Here is a 27,017-nt window from a genome sequence, read left to right as displayed (position 1 = left end):
CCCTTCTTTGAACTTTTTTGATGTCTTCCGTCGATCCTATCTAATATGGATCCTATACTGCGAAGCATCACTACAGAAGAGAACGAAAAAGCTTAGCGTAGGCAGTCTCCTTTGTAGATATGTTGCATCTTCTAAGAGATCTGCCAATAAAACGCAGTCTTTGGTTCACTTTCGCCACAACATATGGTGGTTCCAGTTTAAATTGTTTGTAAGTGTAATTCCTTGTTATTTTAATCGACTGCTTTTCAATTTCTGTAATGTAAGGTATAGCAGAAATTTAGCATATTTTTTTAGTACTCATTTGATGGACTTCACCCATTTTATTGTTTAAGATCAAGTGACAATTTCATATAGATATCTTTTCCAAATCGTTTAGCGTTTACTTATGATTTCTTAATGACTTTACTAGGCAGTAAGCGACAGCATAATCAGCAAACAATCCAAGTGCGCTGCCCAGATTGCATCGTAAACTGTTTATAGGATTAATATCAGGAGAGGTTCTATAAAGCTTTCTTGGACAACATTAGACATCGCTTCGATTTCACTACATAACTTCTCGTCAATTTCTATGAACCGTAACTTCTCTGACAGAAAATGAGGAATCCAGTCACGCAACGGTGCAAGGAGTCTGTGTATGTGGCACCCAAATCGATAATAATATTAATGTAAACTAAAATGAGCCTAGTATACGACTTTATAAACTATGTATGTCTCTGACAGGCTTTATAATGCGTATCGCTGACTGTGCACGGCCGCAGAGCCAAAGGTACTACTTCTGGTCTGAGATTGTAGTGTTGGAGTAAGAGAGCACTTGGCGCACAGTTGTAGGTAGCTGTCTGTGAATGAAAGAGGATGGTGTAGGCAGTGTTTGTGGTGTGCTCTGTGAAACCACCAACTGTTATATTAACGTAGGAATAACGAGAACATGTAAGCAGAAGTCTTCAAGCAAGCAAGGTAAAGATTTTAAATAATTATGATTTTCGTTATGCCATCGCGCTAGTATAGATAAGTTGGCTGATCATTTGTAATTGTTGAGTAACCCCAGAATGTAAATAAACTGATTTAATAAAAGCTTTCTTAGACTATGTCACTTTTGTAATGTTTCTAAGATGTGTTAACACAGCTATAAATCATTTGATGGTTTGTGTTTATGCTAGTTTAGTGAGGTTAGATAATACTGGCTGTATAAATCTCATTTTTCGTGAATCAATCAGTAAATATGATGGTTCAAATACCTCTGAGCGGTATGGGACTTAATATCTGAGGTCATCAGTCCCGTAGAACTTAGAACTACTTCAACCTAACTAACCTAAGGACATCACACAGATCCATGCCCGAGGCAGGATTCGAACCTGCGACCGTAGCGGTCGCGCGGTTCCAGACTGAAGCGCCTAGAACCGCTCGGCCACACGGCCAGCAGTAAATATGATGTACTTTTCTGACTAATATAACTTCAATTGTCAGATGTTTTTGAAAAGACAAACCTAATTTTCTGTATAATTTTTGCTAAAAATCTCACTGTTAGTAATTCATCACAATCAGTACCGCCACCGTGTCCAGGTCATATATTTTTCAAAGAAGTTGGATTTTTCTTAAATGTTTTCATTTATCAGCCAAAAGAACTTCATCTGCATTTCAATTATTATGTTCTGCATTGCACACTGCCGAGCCTGTAGATAGCATATTTTACTTTTTCCGTAAGAGACCAGAATATAAATCGGTCCACTGTTGCTGCTTTAGACGTAAGAGAATTTAATTTATTGTTATGTGCACAGGGACCAAAGTTATCACCGGCCAGGGTGGCCGAGCGGTTCTAGGCGCTACAGTCTGGAACCGCGCGACCGCTACGGTCGCAGGTTCGAATCCTGCCTCGGGCATGGATGTGTGTTATGTCCTTAGGTTAGTTAGGTTTAAGTAGTTCTAAGTTCTAGGGGGCTGATGACCTTAGAAGTTAAGTCCCATAGTGCTCAGAGCCATTTTTTGAACCAAGGTTATCAGTTTTGAACAAGGTCAGAGAGTTCAGTGCCTAAGGGGCTGAATGTGTTTTTGCAGTGACTGTATTTCCTTATTGGTATTGGGAGTTGCATTTCCCAATCAATGCGTTTAAAGTTTTTGCTAAGAGTAACGCACAGTAAGCACACCACGTGCAGTTACAACACGCTACACGATAACTCCAGTTATGTATCCATTCCTCATTCAATATATAATTCAATAATTATTACAATAACGTTAAACTTTCATTCAGCATAATCAAAAAAGAAGTACTTATTTAAAAAATGTTACAACTCAAACTATACTCCATAAGCAGGCAATGTGATTAGAAGCTGCATGTGAGGACTGGTGTCAAAAACCTTCTGAAAATCTAGAAACATAGAAACAGCTTTGTGGTATTACGCATCAGTACCACACCCACTGGTGTACTACAATTGGTAAATGAATAGCAAGTTTCCGTCTGACGCTTACACTGGTCGGCCCAGTGGTACATTCCCACTGAGTGAGCCACAGCTCCAATGACTCTGTACCACGAGCGCCCTCTTTCGTCCCAATATAGGATGGCCGGCGGCAGCGACTCATTCCACTTTCATCTGGAGTCTCAACGCTACGACAGCTTCGTTCATACTTAGTACAGCGAGCCTCATCCAAGTTGCCCTTGTATGAGATGGACTCTGTTTCTGCTGCACTAAGTAATGAGTCTTGATATGCTTGACGAAATAAGAGTTACGTAAATCTTCTGTTTACTGTGTTAACTTGTTCGCTTATCATTTCTACTCCTGCCAAGCTTTACTACGCCCGCAGTTGTCGAACCATTATGTACCCCATCTCTCCTTACCATTGTGTATGTAGCCATACACAACAAGTTTGAGGTCACCTGTCGAGAACATTTATTACTCTACGAGAACAAAAACCTAGTTGTACTGCGATACTTTCTGAATCGGTACTGACTGTATCAATAAATCGAGTTCTTAGAGATACGAGGGTAATCCCAAAAGTAAGGTCTCCTATTTTTTTTATAAGTACATAGGCCTGTTTATTTGTACAATGGTTTACATCAGTTTACAGCTTGAACATTTAGCTATTTTTCGACATAATCACTTCTGTCGATGCATTTTTGTAGACGCTGTGGCAGTTTTTGCATGCCCATGTCATACCAGCTCGCCGCCATGCTGTTCAGAAAGTTATGAATCTCTTCTCACCTCGTCGTCGGACATGAATCGCTTTTCCGGCAAAATGTTCTTTTAACCTGGGGAACAGGTGATAATCACTTGACGCTAAGTCAGGACTACAGGGTGGGTGGGTGATTATGTTCCACTGAAACTGTTGCAGGAGAGCAACGGTTTGCCGAGCGATGTGTGGGCGAGAGTTGTCACGGAGAATGTGTACGCCCTTGTTCAACATTCCTCTTCTTCGGTTTTGAATTGCCCGTTTGAGTTTTTTCAGAGTCTCACAGTACCTGTCAGCGTTAATTGTGGTCTCAGTGGGCATAAAGTCGACCAACAGTATCCCTTTCCGATCCCAAAAAACGGTTTTCATGACTTTACCGGCAGACTGTGTTTGAATTTCCGCGGCTTTGGCGAAGAAGGATGCCACCACTGGCGTGATTGTTGCTTGGTCTCAGGTGTAAAGTGGTATGCCCAGGTTTCGTCACCCGTTGACAATTGAGTCCAGAAAGTTGTCCCGTTCGGCCGCAAGGCCGTGAAGAAATGCGCGGGAAGCATGTCCTCAGTCAGCATCCGTGGCACCCATTTTGCGCACACCTTCCGGAAGTTCTATGTTTCCGTTAAAATTCTGTGAGCGGTGGTTCGGGAATCCTCAGGAACCAACGTGTAACGATCATCCAGGGTGATCCGCCGATCTTCACTCATCCTTTTCTCAACCTTCAACACTGTCTCCTCAGAAATTGACGGTCTCCCGCTCCTTTGTTCGTCGTGAATTTCGGTCCAACCAACTGCAAACTCTCTACACCACTTACGAACATTTTGGATGTCCATGCACGACTCACCATACACTTCCGTCAATTGGCGATGGATTTCAATCGGCGCAGTGCCCTTTGCGTTCAAAAACCGAATAACTTCGCGCAATTCGCACTTGGCGGTAACATACAACGGGAGCTCCATTCTCGACGATTGCCAAGTCAAGACTGAGCGCCTCAGCGCTGCGTGCGTATGTTTACTCATAACAAATGGCTCTGAGCACTATGGGACTTAACATCTATGGTCATCAGTCCCCTAGAACTTAGAACTATTTAAACCTAACTAACCTAAGGACATCACACAACACCCAGTCATCACGAGACAGAGAAAATCCCTGACCCCGCCGGGAATCGAACCCGGGAACCCGGGCGCGGGAAGCGAGAACGCTACCGCACGACCACGAGATGCGGACTACACACAATACGTGAAGCACTCTTCATAACAGTGTGACCAACTGCCACACAGACAGAGTTCTGTACTTATAAAAATAGGAGACCTTACTTTTGGGATTACCCTCGTAATTCATAATGATCGGAAACAGTATATGTTTCAGAGCCCTACAGCAGATCGACGTCAGTGATACGTATTGTAATTCAGCGGATTATTCCTCTTTTTTCGTGAACTAGTTGGTCTTGAGCACCATTCCAGTCATTATATACGGAGCTTTTGTCTACCGAGCGATTGTATATGAATCCTAAAAATGGGGATATTTCGTCAGCATACACGAAAGGAACCTTAACTGGTATACAGTCCAGGCTGAAGACTATAAAATAACTTAAGTTACTTGACTATATCCACTTCCAAATTAGTCATGTTTGCAACTGTTCTTCATTAGAATTCTGGGATGTTTTCTGCATCTTCTTTGATGAAAGAATTTCGGCAAACCGTGTTTAGTAACTCTCTATTATTGGAGCTGTCATCATAATATTACCATAGTTACAATGCAGTGAAGGTATTTATTGTGTCTTGTCGTTGGTATATGTTACACACAACCAGAATATCTTTGAATTTTCTGCCAGATTTTGAGGCAGAGTTTCGTTTCGGTAACTATTAGACGCCTCTCGCATGAATGTGAGGATAGATTTAGGCCCATTATCTTCCTATGAAGGTGCTCAGATGAACTCTTGTCTTAATGATCTTAGATGGTTCTTGTGCACGATCGTAACTATTCCAGTCTGGGAGTACTGTTAATAGCAATTCCCAAACCAGACAGTCGTAAATCCAGAAGTGATACCCGTCCTTCAACCCATTCCTGTATATAAACAGCAACAGGAAAACTCTTATCTACAACCTGTGAAGAATACTTCAGACTCCTTCCTTAACACACCATGTACGGTTTTTTCACCTTAAAACGGCCAGGATTTGGTCACTGCGACCAGCGGGGAATGTTCCTGCTGTAGCCAGAACAGTGGAACCTCCGTACCGAGGGCTCACGACGCCTGCTTCTTGCAGACTGTGTGTGTGTGTGTGTGTGTGTGTGTGTGTGTGTGTGTGTAGCATAGCGCTCAGACTGACGTGTCTCGTTAAGTTCAGCACACAACCCTTTTTGTCTACAGGCGACAGTGCCTTAATACTTACATGACAAGTACCGTAGTTCACATCCTCGAAACGAGCAGCGCAGATCTGCAACGAGTAAATGGCGTATCCCATGTCGCCCCAAATCGATGCACATACTTCTTGGTTCCATTTGTGTAAGTCCTCTTTCTGCAGATCGTCTGTACTTGGTCCCTGGTACTGCAAAATGAATAGTTTGTCCTTAGAACCTAACTGTAAAGACACCATGATACTATTCAACTACCGAAATTTAGAAAATAGCACCTTTAGGGAATCAAAGTACCTCATCTGAAACGAGCAAAGAGTCTTAATGTAAATAGAAGAACGATGGTACAATTATATCACGCATTTAAATCTGATACCAGTAATCGGGGAAGTGTTACACATACTCACGTGTATAATTTTAAGTATCATTGGAAAGTCACATATTCAAATTGGAAGTTGTAAGCAAAATTAACTAGAAATAACAGGTCATGGGTTGGACGTATTAACATGAAAAAAAATAGTGCATACAAACCACACAAGCCTCTCGATATTTATGTCATTAAAGGAGCATGCTTTTTGCTAGAATAATAAGTACTGAAGAAACTCCAAGCTAATGTAACCTTTCAGCCTCAAGCTAAAACCTCAACCCTTACGGGATAGGTTAAAATCGACATATATCTACACAAGGTAGTAATATACAAACGCTTGATTCCGTGTGAATGTGGCAGATTACTATACAGGTGAAACCGAAAACACTCTAGGTAATGGGTTCTATAGCACCAGCACCATCTTGGCCACCTTAAGAGTCAAAAATCAGAGACTGTACAACATTGCTTTACTGTGGGTCATTCGATGGACTGTAATAAAACGGAAACTTTCGCTACTTCATCATTGAGGAATCGATTGCTGACTCGACAGCTGGAAGACTTAATTCATGTGGATGGTGATTTCCTACTGGACACGATACGAAATATTAGGAAAAATCCATTTCCTAGGTAATCGACATTTCTTTGCTAGTTCAAAGAATTAGGATGACCGATTTGATATCGTAACTGTGAGCTTTCATGCAGAGGGCACTTGAACATTCTACCGACTCATCACCAGAATTAATACGCCGAATTCCACTACTGACAATGTGTATCTTTTTCTCTTAGAAAAATATCTGACTGCTATAGATACTCTGCCAAACAAAGTCGATGATAGGATTTCACTGAAAAATTTCTTTTTGCAGCCCATAAAACTGGATTGAATATAGGACTTCGACCTTCAAAAAAATAATAATGGGTATAGATTTCTAATGTCGAATGTGAATGAAATTTCGCCGTATTTCCTTCTCTCATGGCGTCTAATGCATTGTGTATCATATTTCCCTGAATCGCTCCAGGCAAATGCCGGGATGGTTCCTTTGACAGGGCACGGCCGAATTCCTTCCCTAATCCGATGAGACCGATGACCTCGCTGTCTAGTCTCCTCCCTCAAACAACCCAACCCACTGTGTATCATAAAATAACATGTGATGTAGATAATTGCTGTTCACATGACACTAAGTGCGTCAAAATTGATGAACTAGTTTTGCAAAAGGTAACATCAGATATTCATCATCCTCAAAATTATGGACACAATTTTTTTAGCTCTCTCGTTTTGTCACTCAGTTGCATTTATTCAGATGCACAAGGAGTAACTAACAAGAAGGGACCTTAAAAAATTGAGTTATACGTTATCGTGGCAGGCCAAGTAACTTTCCTTCAATGGTTCAGCTTCTCGACGATAGAAATCCTCTCCTAGGTCACCGAGAACCGCTTCATGAACATCTTCATCTTTCAAAAATCTCCAATCGCTGTGAATCAGTTCGTCGACTGGCATGTAGTCCAGAACTGCACTTTCAATCTGTGTGCAATTTAGACGTTTTCCCCTAAACAGCCATACTGATCCGCGAGCTTTCATTTTGGAGAAGTTTCAGCTGCCGCGTCCATTCACTATCACAGCTTGATGCACCTACCATCTGTATCGCAGCAGAACTTTGTCTGCAGGAAACCTGGAACATGCACTCTCCTCCGACAATTCGCCACTCTTGATATGTAATGGTCTCAGCGTACGACGACGCGTGTAACTTAGTTTTTCAAGTACCCTTCCAACGTTCCAAAACTTCCATTTAATGTATATTAATCGTGCTTAAAATTTAGAAAAACTACTGAAGAAAGCTTTCGACAGTTTCATCACAGTGTTAGCGAAATTTCTCAGAAGTGTGGAAGGGTGGGCCAGGCGGAGGGTGGGGGCAGTGGATCCTCAACGCTCCTAAATTTGACATTGACCTAAAACGCGATTTTTTGGATGTTTACAACTGCAAAAAATATTATCCACCAGGCTAATGTGATATGAACCGGCAGTGTGTCATGGAGATCAAGTCTGTAAGCTTACAGCTTGGCGTCCCTGTGGCTCTGGGGGTTAATAATACTTCAGCGACAAATGACGAAGATGTAAAGCAGCATGCGTTGGGTGGCTCCATCACCACCAAACTGGTCTCTTTCTGCGACGTTTCTCTCATTGCGATGGCGCCCACATGAATGTGTAACGAGAATCATTCTACAAACTGTAGCGGATCAGCCTTATTATTTGTTTATTAGCAGAGGTCAAAAGTGCGTGTAGGTACCGATTATGAGGCTGCAGCACCGACAGCTCTGTGTCCCTGAGGTCAGTTAAGTAGCGGGCGTCGACTAGAAATCAGTGGCGGCAGTCGAATGTACGAGTGTTGAGCGCGTCGCCCTAGACGCTGGCGGACTCTCACCAATAGGCATATTGTGGCAATTGGCACATTTTTATTTAAAGTGGATGGAAAGAGGAATTGTGTGAACAATACTTGAATGAATGTTACACCTACCACCCCTGTCACTACTGGATATTTAAAACCAAACTCGAACGAATAATCCGAATGGGACAGAATTCGGTAGATGTGATGTGCTTGTACTGACAAACAAATTATTACAGTATCGTAGAAACTGGATGACTTACTCAAAAAAAAAAAAAACTTCGCATATTGAGTAAGTCAATAACGCGTTGGTCTATCTCTGGCCCTAAGGCGAGCAGATATTCGACTTGGCATTGATTGATAGGGTTGTTGGATGTACTTCTGAGGACTATCTTGCCGAACTCTGTCCAGTTGGTAACTTATATCGTCAAAATCCCGAGCTGGTTGGAGGGCCCTGCCCATAATGCTCCAAACGTCCTCAACTGAGGAGACATACGGCGACGCTGCTGGGTGTGGCAAGCACGAAGACAAGTAGTAGAGAAGATATTCTACGCCCCGTTTTGTAGCCCTTCTTGGCAAGCCACGCTGGGCTTACTTTTCAGCAAGACAACGCCCACACACTACGAGAGTGTCTACTGCTTCTCATCGTGCTTGCCAAACTCTACTTTGGTCACCGAGGTCACCGGATCTCTCCAAAGCAGAGACCTTTTGGAGCATTATGGACAGGTCCCTCCAAACAGCTCGGCATTTTGACGATCTAAGTCACCAACTGGACAGAATCCGGCAGCATCGCCCTCAAGAGAACGTCCAACAACTCTACCTACCAATGCCAAGCCGAATGACTCCTTGCAAAAGTGCCAGATGTTGACGAACGGGTTATTGATTTGCTCAATTTGTAAAGCTCTTTCTCCTGAATAAATGATCAAATTTTTCTGAGATTGTAATCATTTATTTGTCTGGACATTGCCATCACTACTAGCGATTCCAGCCTCGTTCGGATAATTCCTTCGTGGTGCGTCTTTTTTTCCTTTTCTTTTTTTTTCCTTTTTTCCTTATAGTGTACATGCGTGTGAGTCTAATCAGAGTGCCGTGTGATAAAATAATGGAAATCAGAGCCCGCACGGAAAAATATATGTGTTCATTCTTTCCACGCGCTATGCGAGATTGGAATAATAGAGAATTGTGAAGGTGGTTCGATGAACCCTCTGCCGGGCGCTTAAATGTGATTTGCAGAGTACCCATGTACTACTATTTCAGTTTAGGCCTGCGTCGAGATTTTACTGGTTTTTGTACAACGCATTTGCGTCTAAAAAAATACACTTTTCAGAATATTAGAACTCCACAACGCCGTTTAGTCCAACGGAACCTATATTCAAATCTGTATTCGTATCCAGTCCTGTGATATCGTTGTAAAATACCTCTTTCCAAGCTGATGATTTTTACGTATTAGCCAAGATCAAAAATTAATTTTAGGCTCCATTCTTTATTTCAGTGAAGAGTTTTGGCGAAATCTATCGGGAATGTTACAAAACTGAAGCAAGATTTTTTTACTGATGAATAGATTTCTCCATTAATTCATTATTGTGTCCCGATATCCAAGCCTCCACATGACTGTCTGTACTACCGCGGATAGAGCACGCATTGCTGGACGTGTGACACATGGACCACACGCTCCGAAATCACAAAAAAAGTATTTTGGGAAACTGCATCTCCTGAGGATGATGGGACTTCTGATTAGGCTCAGGTTTTTAACACTGACTCTGAACCCCGTTTTGCAAAGTTGTGATGATGGCTGTAGACGAAACGGCGTAATAAATAAAGAAATATATTAAACTGACTGTTTTCTCCACTAAATAACACGTCCTGTGTCTCGGACTGTAAACTTCGCCTAACTTATTACACTTCACTCACTGTACGAGCAAGCGCAGATGAAACATTACGTTTCTAATGCACTGTTTTTCCTCAGCTTAAAATTATAGCCCAATTCGGAAAAAAGTAGCCACCATTTCCCACACAAACAGCACCACTGCGGCTTGTGAGAAAATCTTGTCATTTACAGGGACTGCTCACATTTTCGTTTTGTATTTTCCTATTTTTCAAACTTAGTTCAACTGAAAAGCAGCTACTGAGGAAAGAAACATTTAACGGCGCAACGACGACGGGCTCGTTAGGCTTGGAGCCGACTGGGGAAGCAATTGGCCGTGTCCCTATGAAACGAACCATTCCAGCCCTTGTATTAAGCCAATTAAGTAAAAAAAGGAAAAACTAAAGTAACTGGTCGGAAGGAGACTTGAACATGCGTTCTTCCGCTTGGAGGACCAATTTTCTTTTTTTTTCTTTTCTTTTTAAGTGGAGTATTTTCCTTGTGCTATTTAAGACGTTTTATAGTTAATCCGTTTAATTAATTGAAGTATAAGGACAAAATTAACTGAAAATCTGAAACTTTGTCCTTGTAAAGCACAGAGACCCTTTATTTTCATAAATTTGAAACTGTTTAACTAAAACTCTTTCTCAAAAATCAGAATTATAGAGCTGAATATGGACTGAAGTTCAGAATTCCCAGCTGTTCTTCGTTCTCTTCTCCTTTTTCTAATGAAGGAAGCGAAAAACAAGCCTCATTCGCCTAAACGCTGACCTTCTGCCCGGTACGCTTGGCAAGATATTCTCAGTTACACGGTCGTCGGCTTCTAGTTAGTGAATGATAAAATCTTAGAGAACAATTTATTTAATTTTAAAGGAAGGGATCGCAGTGGGCAACGGTCGAATATTCTGACTGTGGTCACTGTGTCCTCTCCCTTGCGCCCTCCCCCCTCCTCCCCCTCCTTTTCTCTACAATCGTGTTTGAATCTCTGGATTCCTGAACTATCTGAGTTCTTCAATTGAAGAAATACCATAGTATCTGCTTAGGTCTTCCGCAAGGGAATGTGGTATCCTGAGCCATATATAGGTATGAGATTTAGGAAATGTTCTTGTACTTGTGTTTCAGAGTGCACCTTCTGTTCGAACTTGTTTGGATTCGCCAGACAAAACTATAACAAAAGTATGCGCTATCTACACGCAGCTATCATGCTTACAAGGGAAACTAATCATCACACGCCTCTCACATTTAGTGGTAAGATGGCCCAGTGGGTATCCAATCAAAAACTGAACATAGACCAGGCATGAAAACAGGAAAAAGTTGTACTGAACTGTGACAAAAGAAGCGAAACAGAAATAGTGAACGGTCCAATCTCAAGACGTGCAACGTCGAGTAAATTGCTGGAACCGCCATGTCATGGTTGTGTGATAACGATATTGGACTACAGAGTGGGAGATTCGTGTTCAAATCTCCCCCGTGCCTTTTATTTAAGAAAATTATGAAGCGACACTCCGGTCATTGACACCACGTGTTATGACTCTTGTGTACCGTTTTGGAAGGTTTGTCTCTTGAATTCCTTTGTTGTAACGTAGTCCACACCCGTTTATTTGTTGTTTTCATTTATGTGAGAGATGCAGCATCCCGCCTACTCCTACTATCCACCACATATACTTGCGATGCTAATATACTACTGGCCATTAAAATTGCTACATCAACAAGAAATGCAGATGATAAACGGGTATCCATTGGACAAATATATTATACTAGTACTGACATGTGATTACATTTTTACGCAATTTGGGTGCATAGATCCTGAGAAATCAGTACCCAGAACAACCACCTCTGGCCGAAATAACGGCCTCGATACGCCTGGACATTGAGTCAAACAGAGCTTGGATGCCGTGTACAGGCACAGCTGCCCATGCAGCTTCAACACGATACCACAGTTCATCGAGAGTAGTAACTGGCATATTGTGAGGAGAAAGTTGCTCGGCCACCATCGATCAAACGTTTTCAATTGGTGGGAGATCTGGAGAATGTGCTGACCAGGGCAGCAGTCGAACATTTTCTGTATCCAGAAAGGCCCGTACAGGACCTGCAACATACGGTCGTGCATTATCCTGCTCAAATGTAGGGTTTCGCAGGGAGCGAATGAAGGGTAGAGCCACGGGTCGTAACACATCTGAAATGTAACGTCCACTGTTCAAAGTTCCGTCATTGCGAACAAGAGGTGACCAAGACGTGTAACCAACGGCACCCCATATCATCACGCCGGGTGGTACGCCAGTATGGCGACGACGAATACACGCTTCCAATGTGCGTCCACCGCGATGTCGCCAAACACGGATGCGACCACCATGATGCTGTAAACAGAACCTGGATTCATCCGAAAAAATGACGTTTTGCCATTCGTGCACCCAGGTTCATCGTTGAATACACCATCGCAGGCGCTCCTGTCTGTGATGCAGCGTCAAGGGTAACCACAGTCATGGTCTCCGAGCTGATAGTGCATGCTGCTGCAAACGTTGTCGAACTGTTCGTACAGATGGTTGTTGTCTTGCAAACGTCCCCATCTGTTGACTCAGGGATCGAGACGTGGCTGCACGATCCGTGACAGCCATGCGGATAAGATGCCTGTCATCTCGACTGCTAGTGATACGATGCCGTTGGGATCCAGCACGGCGTTCCGTATTACCCTCCTGAACCCACCGATTCCATATTTTGCTAACAGTCATTGGATCTCGACCAACGCGAGCAGCAATGTCGCGATTCGATAAACCGCAGTCGCGATAGGCTACAATCCGACCGTTATCAAAGTCGGAAACGTGATGGTACGCATTTGTGCTCCTTACACGAGGCATCACAACAGCGTTTCACCAGGCAACGCCGGTGAACTGCTGTTTGTGTATGAGAAATCGGTTGGAAACTTTCCTCATGTCAGCACGTTGTAGGTGTCGTCACTGGCGCCAACCTTGTGTGAATGCTTTGAAAAGCTAATCATTTGCATATCACAGCATCTTCTACCTGTCGGTTAAATTTCGCGTCTGTAGCACGTAATCTTCGTGGTGTAGCAATTTTAATGGCCAGTAGTGTACACTCTTACCACATGCCTCATGTTCTATAGCCAACACATTGTATGACAGTTGCCATGACTGCGGAAGAAGAACAGGCACGTCAGTGACCTGACGGAAAGTTCATAATTTAAAAAGAAAAGGGGGGGGGGAGATTTGAACACGAGTCTTCCACCTTGAAGTCCAATACCGTGACCTCACAGCTACGACGCAGTGTTCCTGCCATTTCGCTCGATATTGCACGTCTTGAGCTTGGACTGTACACTGTTTCTGTTTTCCTTCTTTTTTCACAGTTCACTACACTTTTTACTGTTCTCATGCTTGATCTGTGTTCAGTTTTTGGTGGGCTATCCACTAAGCCATCTTACCACTAAACCTGAGAGGGGTGCGATGGGGAGTTCCCCTTGTTAGGTGTTGGAAAGAGTCGCCAGTCGGACTGGAGAATGTCTTGTAGGTGACGAGCACATGTTGCTGTACGGCGCAGGAACACAAGCCTATTCCCCTTCCATTGCCATCTGAAAAGCTGGTCACAACAGATACACTCGTGTGAAGTTGATCTACCAGAAGGCACCGTTGGCATCATGTTCGTAAACACATCGTGCAACATACGTATAGCACGCTATTGTAGTACAGTATTATGAACGTTTCCTCGCATTTTTGGCAAGTTTTTATCTGACATCTTAACTGTTAAACAATCTAGCATAGTGAGACAAATAGCTGACTTACCAAGACGACAAATATTTTGTAAAAAACAACTTGAAATAGAAGCGTATGAAAATGGATTAGAATAGATTCTAGCACTACACAAAGTGAGAATTAAGATACTGAAAAAATAAATGTCAGTTCACTAGTGATAGCTTTCTTGACGAACTGATATTTGAAGTTAGGTAGACAGTTCTTACCCAGAGATTTCCCCATCCGATCACTGTGACGTTGGCGCCATCTGGAACCTCCTCCCCCTGCGCTGGTAGCTGTACTGGCGCCACCGTGACCCCATCAATTGGAAAGGCTGGTGATACCTGCAGAAGCGGAACAATAGTAGCGTAACTGCTGAAATTAAAGCCCCTAAGTGACTGGGGAACACAGTGTCAAAGGAAATAGTGCCACTCAAAACTGATAAAGAAAACATTCATTGTAAAAGTTGGGCTGGGCTTTTACATCAGCAAATTTTCTGCCTTTTAATTTACTTTGGGATTGGCTTGTATCAACTATGATGCGGTAGTTCAGCGCTGCATGGGGACTATCGTCTTTTCCTTCAAACTAGTGGCTTGAGTTGAATACTTGCAGGCAGTATGCACATGGTCGTCTTACAGATCCAGATACTCTAGCTTTTCAGCATCCCATGGGTGGGTGATGCATCAAATCGACTCTCCAAAAGGCTGCCTACGCTTTGTAGAGGACACAGGTGAGAGCCCCTGAGTTGATATGTCATAGGGTTCCCACTAAATGGAAATTTCCAGTATAACTCCATGTAAACAGCAATAACAAGAGGCCTTGTCACCCGCCTTAATGTAGCACAAAGTAGGAATAAGCAACGGCTGAGGGGGAACGAAGGAAGATTATGGTTAACATCCCATGTATGGAGAAGTTAGTTAGAGATCGTTCACCGTAAGCGGAGGAAGTAGAGGCACTCCCAACAAGAATATCGTTTCTGGAAAAAGAAAAGTAAATTCCGCGTCGATTGGAGGAAACTATGAGTGCGAAATAATTTTTTGAAAGTGAATCGACTCGGGACTGGAGATCGTAACCACTCTCTGACGGCCTTAAGCCGTAGTTTTAACAAAAATAAACTTTAATTAGTTTAACTGAAAGATTTAAGTATTACTCATAAAAAAGGAATACAATATACTCCTAAGAATCCTATGAGAGTAAAGGAGTAAGAATACTAGTCTAGATTTGAATTTGTTTGTTCGTATTAACCTATAAGTAATAGAGAGCATAGTGTCTCGCTCTCATTATGTTATGATCTGTTCTGTAAGAACCTAGTCTAATCGCTTCGATGTGATGTATAATTGTCAACTGGAAGCTGAAGCAATGTATGTACTCGTAAATGATCTAGTAGAAAGCGTCGGATGCTCTTTACGTCTATTCGCAGGTGATGCAGTTGTCTATACCAAAGTGGCAACGCCAGAAGATAGTAAGAATTTGCGGAAAGACCTGCAGAGAATTAATGAATGGTGCATACTCTGACAGTTGACCCTGAAAGCAAATAAATGTAACATACTGCTCATACATAGTAAAAGAAATCTACTACAGTACATCTACACTACTGATGACAAACAGCTAGAGACAGCGTCGGCCGTAAAGTATCGAGGCGTAACTATCCAGAGCGACATTAATTGGAATGTCCATATAAAACAGATTGTGGGAAAAGCAGACCCCAGACTCGGATTCATCGGAAGAATCTTAAGGGAATTTAACACATCCTAGAAAGAAGTGGCTTATAAGACACCTGTGCGCCCGATTCTTCAGTACTGTTCATCTATCTGGGATCCCTATCAGGTAGGTCTGATAGGGGCAATAGAGTAGATCCAACGAAGAGCGGTGCGTTTCGTCACGGGATCGTTTAGGTGGCGAGAGAGCGTTACGGAGATGCTAAGCAAACTCCTCTGGCAGACGTTACAAAAGAGGCGTTGTGCATCACAGAGAGATTTACTATTGAAATTTCGGGACAGCACTTTTCAGGAGGAGTCGGACAACATATTACTTCCCCCACATACATCTCGCGTATTGACCACGAGGAAAAAATACGAGAAATTAGAGCCAATACAGAGGTTTACCGACAATCATTCTTCCCATGTACTGTCCGCCCCGGTAGCTGAATGGTCAGCGTGACAGACTGTCAATCCTAAGGGCCCGGGTTCGATTCCCGGCTGGGTCGGAAATTTTCTCCGCTCAGGGACTGGGTGTTGTGTTGTCCTAATCATCATCATTTCATCCCCATCGACGCGCAGGTCGCCGAAGTGGCGTCAAATCGAAAGACCTGCATCAGGCGAACGGTCTACCCGACGGGAGGCCCTAGCCACACGACATTTCCATTTCCATTTCCCATGTACTAATAGCGATTGGAACAGGGTTGTAGGGATCAGATAGTGGCACCGAAAGTACCCTCTGCGACACCCCATTAGGTGGCTTGCGGAGTGTGATGTAGATGTACGTGTAGATATCAGTATTGTTAGAAAAGTGTTTTATTCAATTTATTCGATTGACTCTAAAGATCACGAGTTTTTCCCCAATGCGATAAATCAGCTAAAGAAACAGAATCCCTTATTTTCGGAGATCGTTAAAAGAGACTGAAATTATAAACAGATAAAAAATATGGACAGCGAAGAGCACTGAAGTGATAAAATTGATATTCGTTTTCTGAAATTTTAACGTAGCGAACATTATGCTAAGCGATAGTCCATTTTTCAATAACCGTTCACTATTAACTATCATCCCAGCATATCCAGCCGCTGTATAAAGCAAGCATTGATATCATTTCTCGCTACGAAATTTTTTTTTAAAATATTAACAATGTACATTTCAGTTTGCCTGGCCCAAGACTATAAAACCAGATAGCGAAAGACATTTTTATCTGTGATTAATTGCTATCAGAGAAGTAACAACGAACTTAAACGATAAAAGTAAACTATATTTAACCTTGACCCTGAATACTTTGGCCTTCTTCCACGTCCCTGAGATGCATCGACGTGTGCTTCATAATGAAATGTACTGCTAGAATTTTCACGGGAAAAAACCACGTAACCACATAGGACTTTTAATACAGGTGTTGATAAATATCAACGGGGACAGTTGAAAATGTGTGACGCGATCGGGATCCGAACCCAGGATCACCTGCTTACATGGCAGAAGGTCTATCCGACTTTTTTTTTTTTTTTTACTCATTTCTGTTCGATTTTGTTCGTTGCATCTGCTCGGGGCGGTCGTCGTAAGACATCCGTTTAAGTTCGTTGTCGATCGATTAACTCAGTTTTTTTATTACAGAGGGAGCAAACCCTGTGACCGAACACGCTGAACTACCGTGCCGGCAACTGAGCCCCCAAGGACACTGAGGATTGTGTAACTCCGTCCTCGATGCCTCAGTCGGATAGAGCGTCTACCATGTAAGCAGGAGATCCCAGGTTCGGATCCCGGTCACGGCACACATTTTCAACTGTCCCCGTTGATATTTATCAACGCCTGTAAGCAGCAAATGGTCTGGATTTCATTGTAATTTCAATTACACATAATGTCCTCCGAGACCTCGAAAATCTGCGGACTTGAATTTTGTCACCCCATTGTAGTCTATGTTAGACAACAATATAGTTCCATTACTATATCAAACATCTTTTGCATAACTGAAATGTTTCTTTGAAAGAAGCGGCATAAAACCACGATGACAACTAATGGTGACTGTTTCTCAAGGTGGTCCTAAGGATGTGTTGGATACCAAGAGTGATTTGCACCAAATCACGTGAACGTTGATACTATTTTGCTCAAACCCTGTACACACTATGTACATAACGACGAACCTTAGTATAGGAGAACAGACACACACTTAACAGTACAAAACTATAGTGCAAAATTAGATACTGGAATAAAAGAAAGGTATGTATCCCTGTAGGATAACCTATCTCCGGTCTTACATACAACAGAGATACGAATTATGTTTGTAACGTATTCTAAAATTTGTATAGACACAGATCGATTGGAGAAGGCACACGATAAAGCTAAAGAGCAATTTAATAAATTTAAAACTAAACAGTTGTTAGCTGCTGTAAGTCAGTGAAATATGAAATTGTTCTACTACAAAATGACGGAAACGAGATGTGGGAATGAACTGTCGTGGTAAATGATCAGACATTCCAGCACCTGTATACAACGACCTAGAGTTATCATTAGTCAGGAGATAACACATTATATGCTATTTATTCGTGTCAGAAGCATTTACGATGTATAAAATACTGAACAATATTTACATGTCGTGTGTATATACAGGGTCGTCGATTGATCGTGAGCGGGCCAAATATCTCACGAAATAAGCGTAAAACGAAAAAAAACTACAAAGAACGAAACTTCTCTAGCTTGAAGGGGGAAACCAGATGGTTGACCCGCTTGATGGTGCTGCCATAGGTAAAACGGATATCAACTAGTTTTTTTTTTTTTTTTTTTAAGTAGGAACCCCCAATTTTTATTACATATTCGTGCAGTACGTAAATAAATATTAGTATTTTAGTTGGACCACTTTTTTGGCTTTGTGATAGATGGCGCTGTAATAGTCACAAACATATGGCTCACAATTTTAGACGAACAGTTGGTAACAGGTAGGTATTTTAAATTAAAATTCAGAACGTAGGGACGTTTGAACATTTTATTTCGGTTGTTTCAATGTGATACATGTACCTTTGTGAACTTATCAGTTCTGAGAACGTATGCTGTTACAGCATGAGTACCTGTAAATACCACATTAATGCAATAAATGCTCAAAATGATGTCCGTCAACCTCAATGCATTTGTCAAAACGTGTAACGACATTCCTCTCAACAGCGAGTGGTGTTCGCACATGGATTGACAATACGCTGACGCATGTTGTCAAGCGTTGTCGGTGGATCACGATAGCAAATATCCTTCAACTTTCCCCACAGAAAGAAATCCGGGGAGGTCAGATCCGGTGAACATGCGAGCAATGGTATGGTGCTTCGACGACTAATCCACCTGTCATGAAATATGCTATTCAATACCGATTCAACCGCACGCGAGCTATGTGCCGGACATCCATCATGTTGGAAGTACATCGCCATTCTGTCATGCAGTGAAACATCTTGTAGTAACATCGGTAGAACATTACATAGGAAATCAGCATACATTGCACCATTTAAATTGCCATCGTTAAAATAGGGGCCAATTACCCTTCCTCCCATAATGCCGCACCATACATTAATCCGCCAAGGTCGCTAATGATCCACTTGTCGCAGCCATCGTGGATTTTCCGTTGTCCAATAGTGGATATTATGTCGGTTTACGTTACCGCTGTTGGTGAATGACGCTTCGTCGCTAAAGAGAACGAGTGCAAAAAATCTGTCAGTCCCGGAATTTCTCTTGCGCCCAGTGGCAGAACTGTACACGACATTCAAAGTCGTTGCCATGCAATCCTGGTGCATAGAAATATGGTACGGGTGCAATCGATGATGTAGCATTCTCAACACCGACGTTTTTGAGATTCCCGATTCTCGCACAATTTGTCTGCAACCATAGTGCCACCTGGTTTCCCCCTTCAAACTAGACGAGTTTCATTCTTTGTAGTTTTTTCGTTTGATGCTTATTTCGTGAGATATTTGGCCCGGTCACTATCAATCGACCACCCTGTATATTTACAAGACTTTTATTTACACTTTTGCCGCCCAGAAGTTAGCGACCTCTTTGCATTTGGCGTTGCATGTGGCAGGTCTTCTATTGTGCATGCTGCTGGACATTGGGTACACTGGAGCAGGTGGAAGGTCGTCTGCGTTGCTCCACACTCACAGAGTGGTGGGTCCTCTAGGAACCCCATTTAGACAAATTGCTCTTATATTTCGTGATAACCGAGCTTTGTCTGTTGAGGGATCTCCATGTTCTCCAATTCTCTGTGTAGCCGGGTGGTAGTCTTTCGCTTGGTGTAATCCATCCCACAGTACTGGTAAGCCCTGCACGCCATAGTTCGATTCGGCATCGCTGTGATGCCCCAACTAGAGCCTCGGTAGATCTGAGGAAGTTCTTTCTGGATTTTAGTCGTGGGTTTGCTGGTTGATAGCCATATAGGGGGTGAGCTTCAGACGTTTCTGATTTTTTCTTCCCACTTTTTGCTGGTACCTCTCGGCGGATGTCGGGGGATGCAATTCCCGCGAGGCTGTACAGTTTATCCAGAAGAGTAGGCTTCAGGCAGCCTGTGATGATACGACAAGTATTATTAAGAGCGAAATCTACTATTTTGGCATGGCAAGAACTGAACCACACTGGGCTTGCGTGTTCTCCGGCCGAGTAACACAATGCAAGGGAAGAGGTTCTCACAGTGTTGGCGTGTGCTCCCCACGTTGTGCCTGTTAGCTTTCTGATGATATTGTTCCTGGCTGCCACTTTTTGCTTGGTATTCAGGCAGTGCCGCTTATATGTTAATACACGGTCAAGGGTGACCCCTAGGTATTTGGGGTACGTACAGTGTTCTAGTGATGTTACTTCCCAGGTGACTTTGAGGGCTCTAGCTGCCTGCCGGTTTTTAAGATGGAAAGCGCAAGTCTGTGTGTTTTCACGATTCGGTCACAGCTAGTTTTCCCTGTAGTAAGTTCTCTCAATGCTTTAGACAGATTCTTTTCAACAGTTTCAAAGCAGTGGACTTAGGCGGTGATATCACAATCATGTGCGTAGATGAAGCTCTGTGTTCCTTCAGGTAGTGGTTGATCATTTGTATTGATGTTAAACAAAGCTGGAGCAAACACACTTCCCTTTTCTGTGATCTTCATCTTCTTCTCTCGCCCTGGAATTCAACAAAAAATCTTCTATTTTCAAGGAGATTGCTTATGAAACAGGTTAGCTGGTAGTCTCTAGTGGCATTGTACAGCTTCATAAGAAGTCTTCTATGATTAACTGTGTCATAAGCTGCTGTTATATCTATAAATACAGCTCCTGTGATCTCTTCCCTTTCAAAACCATCTTCGATGTGCTGTGTTAGTTTCAACACTTGAGATGTACAGCTCTTTCCCTGTCTGAATCCAGCCTGCTGTAGAATGTTTACTGTCTCTAGCTTCTCCGTTAGTCGGTGTATGATGTGTTTTTCAAGAAGTTTATACAGATGAGACAGGAGAGATATAGGGCGGTAACTTTTAGGATCATTTTGGTCCTTGCCTGGCTCGCGGGTAGCTATAACTTTGGCTTTCCTCTAGAGTTTAAGAATCTTGCAGGATTGGACACAGATCTCTCAGCCATGCTTTTGTTATCGGCCCAAAGTTCTTTATCTGCTCAACTCTTATATCATCAAGGCCTGCCGTTTTCCCATTTTTGCTCTTACTCAGAGCGAGATCCACCTCAGTCTGGATAAATGGTTGAAGCAGAGTATTGGTTTCTTGGTCAGGTGGTCTCTCACATGTCTTCTTACCAGGCCTGGCCGAATAAGGTGGTTTCCCATTTTGTATGAGCTGGTGTGCAATTTGATCAGTTCGGACATTCACATGCATATTCGCCTGTGTAGGGTCATTATTCAAGCGTTTTAGAAGCCTCCAGGCCTCGTCAATACTTCTACTAATATCACAGTCTTCCATCAGTTTCTCCCACTGTGTTCTCTTCTCCTCGGAGATTAAGGAGATGACTAATCTAGCTATTTGGGAGGTTTCCTTACTGAATGGGTTTTCATATTATTGGGTGTAATACTCCTCGAGCAGTGTAGCTGTTTCTGAAGTTACGCCCTGTAGGTAGTTTGTCTTGCAGCCTCTCGGTATACATGCTCCCGTGCAGAATTTAACAAGCTCAACAAAGTGTTCATACTCTTCAGGCACAAGCTTAATTGTATGGACTTTATCGTCCAGCATTTTAGAAAGTTTCGGCCAATCTGATTTCTTGAAATTATACCTTCGTCTAAAACCAATTTCTCGGGGTTTTATGATGGGAAGACGTCGGCACATTATTGGTCTATGTTGTGTGTTAGGTGTGGGATGACACACTGATTTATGGCACTGTTGCGCTGCATTTTCACTCACAAATAAGAGGTCAGGGTTGTACTCTCGTTGCCACCTTCCACTATCAAAGAATGGAGGTAGTTTACTATCATGAATGAGGGAGAGGGAGTTAGTTTCAGCCCATGATATAACGGCTTCACCATTTTCATCTTCTCGAGTGTATCCCCAGGCATGGCTGTGGCTATTAAAATCCCATGTTACCACAGATCTCTTTCGCGAATCAAAGTTTTTAGGAGGAACAAAGGAGAATTTTTCAGAAGGAGGCTTGTACACTGACGTGAACACACAGTTGCTGAGTTCCATGGTGATGATCTCGATGTTATTGTCATGTGTACAAAATGCACTCAAGACTTGGATTTCTGGCTTGACGACAATAGCGCTACCATGACACTTCCTGACAGATTAAAATTGTGTGCCGGACCGAGACTCGAACTCAGGACTTTTGCCTTTCCCGGGCAAGTGCTCTACCAACTGAGCTACCCAAGCACGACTCACGCCCCGTCCTTGCTTGGGTAGCTCAGTTGGTAGAGCACTTGCTCGCGAAAGGCAAAGGTCCCGAGTTCGAGTCTCGGTCCGGCACACAGATTTAATCTGCCAGGAAGTTTCATATCAGCGCACACTCCGCTGCAGAGTGAAAATCTCAATCTACCATAGTTAGCATGAGGTACTTCTGCAGCTAGCTGCAAACCAGGTTTTTCGGTCGTCTTTGTTGGGTATCTCTGTGAGTTTCTTGTATGTACAGTACATCACACTTCTGTTCACGGCACAGTTCTTGAAGCAGCTGTTGCTTAGGTTGTGACATGCCTTCAATATTTACTGAAATAACTGTCAGAAAATGTTCTAAAAAGAACCGTTTATTTAAACGTATCTTGTTTAAACTCATGCTAAACCAAAGACATTTTGCGTAATGGAAAAGTCTGCACTACTTACTTCAGTACTAAAATGTAGATAAATATTATATTTTCTGTTAGAGTCTTGTAATGGCCACAACCATGAAATGGGGGAATTCTGTCTGATTTAGAGACGTATATGCTGTCACTGTTGCTGGCTTAATCCTTTCGAAAATTTCAAGAGATGTTAATTTACAAGTGTACTTTAGAATGTCATTCAGTGTTCCATGTACTATTTCCTTGAGCATTTTGAAGATAACACTGGAAAAAACGGCCGCACAGAATCACAAGGAAAGTCATAACGCAAGAAGCCCAGTTCATTTGGGCACTGCGACTAAATAAGAACCCAGTCGTATGTGACCCATTAACCGTCGCATCATAAGGGAGTAGGAGCGGGGGGGGGGGGGGGGGGGGAGGACTTCATGCTGATCTTGAAAACATTGTTATCCGGTCGTGTATTACATATTTTAACATTTTGAAAAAGTATTAATTGCTTTTAATGATTTCGTGTATGAGATTTTGTACACGATTTAAATATTTCATTAACACTTACCCGAAAAATTTAAGTAATAGTGACTGTGACTTTTCGCATGGTTATATTTCAGGTTCGGGACCATTCTTACACGTCTATATATATTTAAAAAGTGCATTGTGAATAAATCTAAATGATGATTAAGGAAATTTATACGTGTTCAAATTTTTTGCTCTAGTCGTCAAGTATCACTCACCTCAGTATACACGTTGTGAGAAATACATTGGTATTTACAAGATATTTTCGGGTTCTGGGCTCTACGTAGACATCAGTAGCTACTCTAAATTGCATACCTCAGGAGGTATGACCATTCGTTCATCTTCGCCGATGTGGAACACACCTCCTCAGCTCAGCAGGTGTTCATAGTTGTTAAGGTACGCACTTTAGAGCCCATGTTGATTGGACATTTTCTCTCGTTTTTGTCCACACTACCACCACTGAAAGTTACCAGCCCTACACTCTTCGCAGCACAAAGAACCAGTACTTGAATTCAACTGTCAAAGGTATCGGAACGGTTTTCGTTTATAACTTTCGACTCTTTCGTTTCCGGTACACGGATCCTTACTTCAAATTAATACATTTATCGTTCTCCATCATCCTAGAAAGTCTGTAACATCATCACGGAATCACCCCGTGTATACGTACATTTACAGACGCCCGCGCCTGTAACTTTGACGCTCTTGTCTCGTTGCATGACGTTACCGGACATGGGTTCCTGTTCACAATACAATGTACTCACTCCCCTCTACAAGTCCTAGAAGTATGTAACGGGAATTTCCGACCACACTGTATACTATCATCCTCATCTTCATGAAACCGGGTAGTGCTACATGGATACTCCGAAAATCACACTTAAGTGCCTGGCAGAGGGTTCATCTAACCAGCTTCACAGTATTTCCAGAATGAGATTTTCACTCTGCAGCGGAGTGTGCGCTGATATGAAACTTCCTGGCAGATTAAAACTGTGTGCCCGACCGAGACTCGAACTCGGGACCTTCGCCTTTCGCGGACAAGTGCTCTACCATCTGAGCTACCGAAGCACGACTCACGACCGGTCCTCACAGCCTTACTTCTGCCAGTACCTCGTCTCCTACCTTCCAAACTTTACAGAAGCTCTCCTGCGAACCATGCAGAACTAGCACTCCCAGTTCGAGTCTCGGTCGGGTACACAGTTTTAATCTGCCAGGAAGTTTCATATCAGCGCACACTCCGCTGCAGAGTGAAAATCTCATTCTGGAAACATCCCCCAGGCTGTGGCTAAGCCATGTCTCCGCAGTATCCTTTCTTTCAGGAGTGCTAGTTCTGCATGGTTCGCAGGAGAGCTTCTGTAAAGTTTGGAAGGTAGGAGACGAGGTACTGGCAGAAGTAAGGCTGTGAGGACCGGTCGTGAGTCGTGCTTCGGTAGCTCAGATGGTAGAGCACTTGCCCGCGAAAGGCAAAGGTCCCGAGTTCGAGTCTCGGTCGGGCACACAGTTTTAATCTGCCAGGAAGTTTCAGCTTCACAGTAATTCCCTGTCAATCCAATCTCGAACAGTGGGATGAAAAACAAACAGCTATATCTTTTCATGCGGGCTCTGATTTCCCTTATTTTATAATGATGATCGTTTCTCCCTATGCATGTCGGTGCCAACAAAATATTTTCGCATTCGGAGGAGAAAGTTGCTAGTTGAAATTTCGTAAAAAGATTTCACCGCAACGAGAAACATCTTTGTTTTAATTACGTCCACCCCAATGCTGTATCATGTCAGTGACACTCTCTCATCTGTTTCTCGATAATACAAAATGTGCTGCTCTTCTTTGAACTTTCTCCGTGTACTCTGTAGATAGTACCTGGTAAGGATCCCACATGACGCAGCAGTACTCCAAACGAGTACGGATAACCGTAGTGTAGTCAGTCTCTTTAGAAGATCTATTGTATCTTTTAAGTGTTCTGCCAATAAATCGCAGTCTTTGGTTCGTCTGGCCCACAACATTATTCTTTCCAATTTTAGTTGCTCGTAATTGTAATTCTTAGATATTTAGTTGAATTTCCGCACTTCGGATTTGATAGATTTATCGTGTAACCGAAGTTTAACGAATTCATTTTCCCACTCATGTGGATGACCTCACTTTTTTCATTATTTAGGGTAAATAGTCGATTTTCGCACCATACAGATATCTTTTCTAAATCGTTTTGCAATTTGTTTTGATCTTCTGCTGACTTTACTAGACGATAAACGACAGCATGATCTGCAAACAACCTAAGTCGCCAGCTCAGATTGTCTGCTAAATCGTTTATATAGATAAGGAACAGCAGAGGGGATGTAACACTGCCTTGGGGGACGCGAGAAATCACTTCTGTTTCGCTCGATGACTTTTCGTCAGTTACCACTAACTGTGACCTCTTCGACAGGATATCACGAAACCAATCACATAATTGACACGATATTCCATAACCAGGCAACTGAATTACAAGCAGCTTGTGAGATAGTGCCAAAAGCCTTCTGGAAATTTAGCGATATGAAATCAATTTGAAATCCGTTGTCAATAGCACTCAACACTTCGTGTGAGTAAAGAGCTAGTTGTGTTCCACAGTAACGATGTTCTCTAAAACCGTGTTGACTGTGTGTCAATATGCCGCTCTCTTCGAGGTAATTCATAATATTCGAATTATATTGTGTTATATAACTACCAATGCCCGGTTTTACGGATCTGAAGATGGCAACACTTATTTCCGTAACTAGTAACCCAGTAACTTAGTTAAAAGAGCGATCCTGACAGTTAAATTAGTTTTCAAAAGAGGACTACTATACAAAATTATAGATCGCCTCCTACACTAAATGATCATGTCAGGTAAACATGATACTTATTTCTTGACGTGAAAAAACGTCTAGGTAGCGGGACTTTGTCGAACGACTTTCTGCGCTCGCCAAAGCACTTGATCTCGTAGCACTACCTCCGGTTCCTAAGGTCCTCTCCTAACGCTTGTTTAAACAAACCAAATATTTTCTCTTTTTTCCGTAAATATTTCGTACACTCAGTTTGTTCTTCCAATTTCCTCATTGCGAGGTATTTTTGAATAATCTTGACTTTTCAGTTTCCTTGCACCTACAAAATACTCACTTTAAGTAAGGCAATATCGTTGACCCAAGAGTCAGACGGATCGTACTGTGGATGAACGGTGATGACGTCAACCGCGTGCAGTGATCCTTCCTCCTTCAGATTGGTGACGCCCGCTCGCACCTCCAAAACGTCGTAGCTGCAGACATAAGACTTTGTTACTGGATCTGTATCTTACAAAAAACTATTATTGCTACATACTGCATCTCAGTGTACACGAGAATGGGAATTTGCGCGAAATTCTTATAAATGAACAGAAACAGAAATAATGGAGCGAGGCAGATAATACTCCCACAGTCTACTGAATTCGAGTGAATATCAAATGAAAGAAGACCAAGAGAAGAAATAAAAGAAGCAAATGAAGAACTAGAAGTAAGAGAAGAGCGTATAGTTGTTATGAAGCTAAAAAGTGGAAAGACAACAAAGCACGATGGCATCAAACCAAAGATGGTTAAATTCTTGGAGAATAAACAGAAGACCTGCTACTTAAAACGGTGTTGGGTGTGTAGAAGACAAAGTAAACCTCTAGAGAGTGGAAAGCCGCAACAATCACTCACATACTTAAGGAGGAGGATAATCGTGAATGTACGAGGGGCGTTCAGAAACTAAGTTCCGATCGGTCGC

General features: G+C 42.5%; 1 protein-coding gene across 1 annotated transcript in view; it reads right to left on the bottom strand.

Annotated features, from left to right (window-relative positions):
- LOC126263089 (trypsin-like) overlaps positions 1-27,017 on the bottom strand; it is a 59,055-nt gene that overhangs the window by 8,875 nt on the left and 23,163 nt on the right. Inside the window, exons 4-5 of the mRNA XM_049960454.1 lie at positions 26,397-26,532; positions 14,088-14,204 (exon numbers count right to left, since the gene is read on the bottom strand). Coding sequence (XP_049816411.1) covers positions 14,088-14,204; positions 26,397-26,532 — 253 coding nt within the window. The remainder of the gene's footprint in view (positions 1-14,087; positions 14,205-26,396; positions 26,533-27,017) is intronic.

Source organism: Schistocerca nitens, chromosome 1 (assembly GCF_023898315.1).
Source record: "Schistocerca nitens isolate TAMUIC-IGC-003100 chromosome 1, iqSchNite1.1, whole genome shotgun sequence".
NCBI lineage: Eukaryota > Metazoa > Arthropoda > Insecta > Orthoptera > Acrididae > Schistocerca > Schistocerca nitens.
Note: the sequence above shows the minus strand (reverse complement) of the source record. Positions and strands in the feature narration are given on the sequence as shown.